General features: G+C 42.7%; 1 protein-coding gene across 3 annotated transcripts; it reads left to right on the forward strand.

Moving 5' to 3' along the window:
- The first annotated feature begins 1,466 nt into the window (after window positions 1–1,466).
- CNEP1R1 (CTD nuclear envelope phosphatase 1 regulatory subunit 1) lies at window positions 1,467–8,578 on the forward strand. 3 transcript variants are annotated; one of them, XR_005107598.1, is made up of 7 exons: window positions 1,467–1,581; window positions 3,862–3,933; window positions 6,164–6,237; window positions 6,596–6,705; window positions 6,827–6,881; window positions 7,132–7,232; window positions 8,450–8,578. XR_005107598.1 is itself a non-coding variant. In XM_037408630.1 (6 exons), exons 1-6 carry the CDS (start codon window positions 1,557–1,559, stop codon window positions 7,171–7,173), a joined length of 378 nt encoding a protein of 125 aa, XP_037264527.1. In that variant the 5' UTR covers window positions 1,467–1,556; the 3' UTR covers window positions 7,174–8,418. The 3 variants fall into 3 exon arrangements, 1 of the variants encoding a protein (XP_037264527.1); XR_005107599.1 differs by lacking the exon at window positions 8,450–8,578 and adding an exon at window positions 7,657–8,418; XM_037408630.1 differs by lacking the exon at window positions 8,450–8,578 and having other exon boundaries at window positions 7,132–8,418.
- The last annotated feature ends 88 nt before the right edge of the window (window positions 8,579–8,666 follow it).

The raw sequence follows: 8,666 nt of genomic DNA on the forward strand, positions 1-8,666 counted from the left end.
TTTCAGATGTAAACCTAGTATCTAGAACAAGATAAGAGATCAGCAGGAGTTCCGCACATCAACAAACTCACAGAAGTATAAATAGCCTAGTGCAAATCACAACTTTCTGATGCTTTCAGGATGCTAGAAGTCTCCAAGGGCTATGCACAGCACTCCATTTTTCAGAGTAGCATCTAACTTCTTGGCATCTGATTAATCTAAGGCTCTGCCAGCTGCAAGAGTACAGCTGTAATAAGGAAGAAGACATTACTTTGCATACTCCAGTCTTGATTCAGTGAAATATTCTAGTGCTAGTACCTGCTTAGTCTTCAACAGTCAGAAAGAACACCACTGAGGTGCTTGACTTTTCCACGTGGCTGGCAGAATTCCAACCACCACCAGCCAGACCGTTCCTGTAGGTTTTTACACCAGCAAAAGCAGTATAAGCTAGCTGTGCTAAAACTATAATAAGCTGACTCACACTCTGAAGAAAATAAGACACCATCATCCACATTCAGTGGGCCATCACCACAGCAAAAGTAAACTTGACTTTTTAGGAGACAAGAGGTTTTTTGCCATTACTCTTAAAACCAGTAAGAGCAAACCGATTAGAAATCCTGTTCTTGCAGCTTTCCACAGTTCCTTTGAAGAAGCCTTTGTACACAACAACGCCCTGCCCACCCGAGAAGTGGCACCCCCATCCCACCCCGAGGGCACTGCAGTGCCCAGGGGCAGCTTTTAGAGGACAGAAACACCAAACTCTTTGAGGGACTCCAACCCCCCAGCCCAGCCCCCCGTGCCGGTTAGCTACAGACGGCAGCGCAGAGAGCCTCGGTCCCCAGAGAGCTCGCTAACGAAGTTACTCCATAACGAGAAAAACCTTTCATTGAGGAAAAATAACAGTTGTGTTAGCCCTGTATGCTAACTGGGGGAGCAGCGAGGGCCGCGGGACCACAGTGAATGATCTCAGTGTGCCCAACGGGCACAACGAGCCTATAAACCCCCACAGCTTTTAAACGCCGCTCCCCTCCCCCTCTCTCCCCTCCCCCCCCAAGGCGGCAGTCACCTCAGCACAACCTGGGACGAGCGGGGCCCTGTCAGGCGGCCCAGAGCCCCCCTACCAGCCGCCGCCGCTCCAGCACAGAGCGCCCTCCGGCGAGGCCGGGCCAGGGAAAAGGAGCGACGCGCGGAGGCACCTGACGCCCCCACCAAGGACGGCAGCCCCACGCCCAGGGGAAGCCGCCCCGGGTGGGCCCAGGCGCTGCCTCGCCCGCGAGCCTCATTACCCTGAGGGAACCGCAACCCCCAGCACCCTCCGCCGCGCTCTACCGCACCAGCCCAGCCACCTCCAGCTCCGCCGCTGCCGCCCTCAAACAGCCGAAGTCACGCCCCTTCCCTCTCGGTAGCCAATGCGAGTCGCGCTTGCTGCGGGAGGCGTGGCGAGCGGGAGGCTGGCCAGTAGGGTGCGGCGTTGTTGCAGGGCTGGTGGGTGTGCGGGTCGGGCTGGGCAGCGGGCGGCGGGTGGCTGCGGGGCAGCGGGAGGCACGGCTGGTGCTCGCTGCCTCCGCCCGCCCGCCATGAACTCCCTGGACCAGGCTGAGGGTGAGTGCGGTGGCACGGAGCGAGCTCGCAGCTGCTGCTTCGGCGTGCTGGGACCTTCTGATTCCGTGCCTGGGCTGCCTGAGCGCGCTGCCTCGTCCCTCTGGAGCGGGCCTCAGCGCGGCGCTGCCCTCAGGGGGGCGAAGCGGCCGCGGGAGGCCTCGGCTCCCTCTGCACGGCGCTCCCTGGGCCGGCGCTCCTTCTCGGCCCAGACAGGCGAGCTGGGGTGGGGGCTCCGGCGCCACCTCCGCATCTTGAGGCTCGGGGGCGGGCTGTCGAGGCTCTCTGGCCGCCCCGCGGGGCTGGGGAGCGGGGCCCGCCGGGAGGGCCTGCGCCGAGGGGCTCCGTGGCGGCCCCGCCAGCCGCTTCCCTCCCCGGGGGAGGGGGGAGCTGCACAGTGGACTTAGCCCTGTCGGTACCCGTTCTCGACAAGGCTTCTTGAGTTTAGCTTGTCAAAATCTGCTCGTGCTGCTTTAACTAGTTCTCCGCTCACGGGTTTTTACGTGAAATGCATGTCCTACGGCTTTGAGTCCCATCTGGCATAGACATCGCGCTGTGCCAAAGCAGCTCTTGCATTTGAAGAACATGACCTCAGAGAGCCCTCTCATGTCTGAGAGCGTTGATGGTTTGGGTTACAAGTTCTTTGAAGTTACAGTTTACAGGATGTCAAAACCCTGAAAGGAGATTTTAGTGGCTAAAAATAAGACTGGTAGAGACTTTTAAAATGCATCAGTGTCTCTGACACCAGGTGTTTTGTAGCAGATACTGGAGGTAGACACATCAACAAAAAATGATAGTCCGGCGTTGTTACGCCTTTCTTGCTATGTCTGTACAAACTGTAGGGGTCTGCTAGTTACAGCTGCCAGGTGCCAAAGTGATGAACTCTGAGAAGGTTCTTAGAACATGGATATCAAAAAATAAGTTAAAACTTTCAAATTCCTGGTTTTGGAAAGGTTTATTTTTTCTGACTTTTCTTTTAATTCTATCTATGTCATACAAATGTTTTCCCGAGAACTGTGTTATCGATGGCTTGATTTTATGCCTACACGGTGCTATTTTTCAAGCAGCAGGTTTTCATGTGGTGCCTCATATTCCCCTTCCCACTTCAGCGACTAGTTTGTAGGGGTTTGTGCTAGTCAGGTAACAGTTAATTAGCTTCAATTGTTGGCAGTGGTTTAGCTTCCCCAGAAGGGAGGTGGAGCAGAGGCCATAACTACCAGGCTGTTAGCAGTAATTAAGACTAGTTAACTGTTTTGCGGCTGAAGTCGAGATGCTGTAATCTTCCCCCATTAATTCATCTGCAAACCACTTAGGAGTAACTGCACAGTTTGGAAACTGCGTTATTAATGATCATAATCGGTATATTTCTTCTAATCTTTTTCTTTAATTGCTTTATTATGATAGATAATTTGGCAATAGTTGCAAATTGAAGGAAAACATTTCCAGAGTAATGCGAACTGAAACATGTTAGCTGAAAGTTAATTTTATGCTAATGAAAACTTAACTCCAGGTGGTATTTTAGCTTTAACTGAAATGTTGTCGAAACACTAACCTTTTTGAACAGAATCTTAAATCTAACAGACTTCAGGTGAAACAGCTAAGATTTTTTTTAAAAAAAAACAACTCGGGGAGCACGAACTTGAAATGCTGCATGGCATTTAACAGCAATTTCAATGGAAAGACCATGGGAGAATGATGGCAATAAGAAGATCTATTTAAAGAAAAAAAAAATTAAAACAAGATAATTGGGCTAGTGTTCTCTTCGGGTTTTTTTTTTGTGTGTGTATATATGTATCATGGCACTAAGTTTCTACAAAGTCATCAAAGCCATGCTGCTACAAATAACCCCTTGAAGAGTTGGCAAATGGCCAACTTTTAAAAGTACCATTATATAGTAATAGAACTTAATTGTTTCCTGATGTACTTAAGACTCCTGTACTTTTTTCTCCTGTGTGTAAGGGCTATTTAAGCTATTTTAAATCTAACTCTTGGTAGTTTTAAAGATGTCTAAAATACTCTGATTTCTCAGGAACATCGATTTTCTTTTCTGTGAGTGAGACTGTTTCCTGCATGTAGTGTAACTTCACCATTGCACTTTTTAGCTGAAGTGGTATGAAGCTACTTCAGCTGTGTTTTTATTACATCTAAATGACTGTTGCATTTCTTTTCTCTGCCAGTTTAAGAAATGGGTGTGAAAAGAGGAAAAGTGAATTCCTTTTATCTTTTACATTAAGATTTGACTAACTAGATGATCTAATTATGCTTCATATACATCCTTCCCAGATCTCAAAGCTTTTGAAAGAAGACTTACTGAATATATTGCATGTTTGCAGCCAGCTACAGGACGTTGGAGAAGTAAGTTTGATGTTCCAAGGGATAAATAGGATTCTTCTGTCTTGCAAGTTTTTTAGATTTGCCAGTGTGTGGCTTTGATTTGTGTTGGCCCAAACAAAGATCTGTGCTTAACTGTCCTTAAAACTTCTGTTGCATACCTTCAAACACCCTGCAACAAGGTAATACAATATAACAGACTAATACTTTAGCCAGAATTAGAAAAATGAGGCCAATATTGAATTGGCTCACGGCTGAATTATTCTGGAAATAGTTGGGACAGTAAGCTGTTGTATTTATTTCTGTTTTGCTTTGGCTTTTTGTTGGTTTTGTTTTGAAGGCTCAGACTTCCCAGACAGTTGCTATAGTTACTTGAACTAAGTGTGAATGGGTGAGATAGACCCTGTAAAATCGGAGGTGAAAAAGTTGCAACAGTGTGCCATAAGGGCAGAATATGACCTCATCTCTAACAGGCAAGTTTGAAGGAGGAGGGAAGGCAAAAAATACCACAGATATGCTGCCAGCTTTGGGATCGGTAGTCCATGGTGGAAATAGACTGCTTTTTTGTTGTGAGATTCTGCTGAAGTTTCCATACTCAAAGAATGCAGACATTTTTTAGAACATATAGAATAGTGTCTTTCCTCCCAAGAGAGCAAGAGGTTAATTTCAAATGAAGGAAGTGGAGGAATGACCAGTTAAAAAGCAAAACCAACAAAAAAACAACCCCAAAGAACAACCAACCAGCCCCCACCCCCAAAGCCCCCTTGTTTCAGAGCAATTTGGTGGAAGCAGATATTTATGAGTAGATCTGCCCAGCCTGTGTGCATCTACTGTAGGAATGTGTTTGGCTTCCAGAATTGCTATTTACTGTCATATACTACAAAAACCCAACAGAATACTGGAAACTTCTAAGCATATTTAAAAAAGGTTTGCATCACTAGTATTGTGTTCATCGGCAAACTTTTTTTCCTAACTGCTTGTTTTCCTAGTGTTGTTATTCATACAATAGAGGGACTTTTTACTTTAATTATAACAGGGTACTTAATGTTGACTTTTCCTCCTGTTATCCTGGGAAGAAAATACTTATTTATGTAGTGAAGAAGCTCTATGCTTTTGATAGGTCTTTGCCAACTTGCTTTTGAAAACATAACTAGTTAGGATTACTTTTTAATGTTGGTTTTAATTTTGTAATATCGATAAGGGTTATGCAACTCCATAGTAAATTATAGCAGTCTTACAAATCTGGAAGTAGTATTTCATGAGCATGTGGGTTTTGTTTTCAGATTCTGTCCTGTGATCCTAAAGTCTTTTTTTTGGTGGTGTGTTTTGTCTTCCTCCTTCTCCTCCGCCCCCAGGCCCAGTAAATGCCTTTATTTGTATCCAGAACTTCAAGCTCCACAGAAAACATCCAGATCTGCCAAATGTCCACTGAAAGCTGCAAGCCTTTATGGGTGTGCGATAGAACACAAGCTTTCTCTACCTTTATACTTGTTCTGTTTTCTTTTTCCATCACCCCCTGTTTCCCAACCCCCTGTAGTCTCAAAATCAGTCTAATATCTTGTGTTACTCTGATATGTATCTAGTATTATCCATTTACAGTGAATTGATTATTCTTTCTAAGCCATTCTGGATGTGTAGAAGCTTTTGTTAATCTTCACGTGCTAATGCCAACATGCCTTCTGAATGTTGTTTAACTTTTGTGTTTTTTTCTGTGTCAGCTTTCCTTGCTTGTAATTGTGTTGGTTGGGGTGGGGTAGCATAACAAAATTTAGACGTGCCACTGAAGCTGCTGGTGCTCAATGCCTCAGGCTTTTCTTATGTAGGAGAGCTAGCAGGACTGCAACTTTAGTTCTGCTCTGCCATTTAATGGTGTTGCATTTCTGTTGCCCAGACTGCATAAGCTCAAATAGCATACTGAACATTTAGTACAACTCCTAACTCGAGTCTTCCAACTCATCTTTTTTTGCTAACCGTGTTATTTTAGAAACTTCTGTTTCTTCAAAGCATCAGGATGTTTCTACTTGACAGAATTTAGATTTTGGTACCTACTAGTCCTGTCCAGGAAACTTGTACAGAATCTTTATGGTTTCCCATAATAGAAGTTTCTTTGCCTGTTTTCATTGCTACCTTCCAAGTAGAAGCTTTTCTTCCTTCAGAAGTGGGAGAAGAAATAAATGCTTAAGAGCTGATGAAAAAAATACTTTTTAATAGGAGTCAGGATACTGTTTATGACTCTTGTTCTTTTCTTTATCAGTGATTCTGATAGTAGTATCAGTCTGCACAGCAACTGGTGCTTGGAACTGGTTGATAGACCCGGAGACACAAAAGGTAAAGATCAAGCTAATCTCAAATGTAGTCTTGTTTCAGACCTTGGTGCTGCAGTTGAACGGTATAGTATATTGAAAACTAAAAGGCTAAAGGTGGCTCTCCCATGAAGCTGGGAGATTGTTTTTGGTTAAGCTCTCAAGCTGTCTGGAATTGTTGTAGAATATGGAATATGTCCTGGGACAGTGCCTACCTAAATGCTACACCTTGAATGCTTACCTAAAGAATTCTTCAGAAGTACTTAGAAATGGCTAGGAGCAGTATTTTTTTTTTTTTTTTTTTTTTTGCTAAGTGAATTACGCAGCAACTTTCTGTATGTTTTAGAAAGTGAACAGTGGCACTAATCTGCTTTCTTTCCTAGGTGTCATTTTTCACATCACTTTGGAATCACCCGTTTTTCACAATTAGCTGTATTACCCTAATAGGCTTGTTCTTTGCTGGAATACATAAAAGAGTGGTGGCACCATCAATGTATCCTTCAGTCGTGTTTGTTGTAGTTACTATTGTTACTGAAGCCTGTGCTAATACTTTTTCAAATTTTATTTACTCTGTGTACAAGTGTTAGCTGCTTTCCTTGACACAGTCCACACAGTATTGCAGCCCGATGTAGAACTGTTTTGGCAGAATATAATATGTCCTGTGATGATGTAAGTCTTAGTGGTTCATTGCCTAAACCTTGTTTTTTAAAAAAATGCAACTAATTTGAAAAGGCATATTTTTTTCTCTGAACAGCACTTGTATATGACTTAATGAATTCTGTCTATCTGTAAAACTGGAATGTAGAATACTTACGATTGTTCTACGTGTCGTTTGAAACTTAGCCTGCAAAATTGAACTTGAAGTGCAGTTGTTGGGCTCAACTTTCAGGCTCTAATTTTTTTTTTTTCTGTCTTGCAGACTGGAAAGTTAATTTTGAAACCTAGGCCTCATGTTCAATAAGGGCTCTCTTCCTTCAGTTTTTTCCACTGCCATGGAAACCAAAAATGACCTTTTTTAAGGTAGTATGACAGCAAAAAAACAAACAGGACTGGTTGTCACTGCCTGGGAGTGCAAGTCTTACACAGTTGACAGTCAAAGTGTGCAATATTACTTTCTTGACTATTTATCCAAATTCTTTGTTATCATATTATCACTGCTTTTGCTACTTCCGATTACCTCTTTTTCAGTATTACTGTCACTTTTTTACTTCAGCTAGAACAGAACATACAGGTGGAGTATGTTAATCAGCTATGAAGTTGAACTTGAAAATCAAACCTCATTTGTGTTATGTGTGTTTGTAAGCTTGTAAATAGTGGATTGATGCCAATGTTCAGAAAAAGAAGTAATATTTGCTGTATGATTTTTTTTTTGTTCTCATGAACAATATTGAAAGGAATACTTACCATTCCCATGATGTTTTATTAGCACACTTACTCATTACAGCTGTCCTTGTCTCCTGGTCACTCTTTTTGGATCTGGTTGGAAGGCTTGCAGAAAGACTGTCTGTGCTGGAGAAAACTGGTTTTACTGTTTAAAACTTTGCCTACATATCGAGGATCACATTTGTCAAGTTGTGTATATAGTGCACCAGCCACTTTCATTGTGGTCATACATCACTCCTTGTTTGATCTGGTTCACAACACTGCTATTTTAATATTTTAATACTTTAATATTTTAAAAGTTGTCTTAAATATGCTTGTATCTTCCCGCTTGTAAGGTTGTACTGTATCTTAAGTCCACCTGACCATTCTGAGTGGATTTTTATGCAGTGATAGTCTGAATATGAAACTAGTATTGCAAATGTATAACCTAAGATTTGGTAAAGAAAACAGAGTGCCACAATAAAATAACATTTGTTATTAAGAGTGTTAAAAACAAGGTGTGGATGTTATACGCATAAAGCGTAGCTTTTGGATAGCTAAAGCTGTTAAAGAGTTTTAAGAGTTTTAAGTTGTTCAAGGTGCCTTTTTAATTGTTTCAGACTCTTTTAATTGACTAAATCTGCAAAGTGGTCACAGCTTTGGTAACTCCCTGCTATGAGGTAGACTGGCTTTTAAAGGAGCCTATTGATGTAACTTTGTCAGTTGAGACATTAACAATTATCTCCTGTAATTTTTCCAGTAAGTCTTCTGCCCATCTATTATTTTTAACTGCTGTATATTTTGTAGGTAAATGTGTATAAAATAAATTCTTTGTATAAACGGATGTTATTTTCTTTTGTACTGTGCAAATACAGATCTCAAACGAACACAAGAAGAACTTCAGAAGTTTATAGCTGAAAGTCTGTAACTTTTGTACCGGACCAACATTTCCTGTATTTGATGTGGTTCATATAATCTAAGACACTGACACCAGAGAGAAAGCCCTTCCCGTTTTCCATCCTACAGGTCGTTCCTGGTTCTGTAAGTGCTTTTAGAGGAAACCGTTTCGTTCGACGTTGTATCTCGTGTGAG

Source organism: Falco rusticolus, chromosome 15 (genome assembly GCF_015220075.1).
Source record: "Falco rusticolus isolate bFalRus1 chromosome 15, bFalRus1.pri, whole genome shotgun sequence".
Classification (NCBI taxonomy): Eukaryota; Metazoa; Chordata; class Aves; order Falconiformes; family Falconidae; genus Falco; species Falco rusticolus.

What these genes read in the sequence shown, in the direction of transcription:
- CNEP1R1 (XM_037408630.1), top strand. Translation starts at nt 1,557, where the DNA reads ATGAACTCCCTGGACCAGGCTGAGG. An exon ending in AGCTACAGGACGTTGGAGAA is followed by an intron (nt 3,934 to 6,163) that starts GTAAGTTTGATG and finishes TTTCTTTATCAG; the next exon opens with TGATTCTGATAGTAGTATCA. An exon ending in AGAGTGGTGGCACCATCAAT is followed by an intron (nt 6,706 to 6,826) that starts GTATCCTTCAGT and finishes CAGTCCACACAG; the next exon opens with TATTGCAGCCCGATGTAGAA.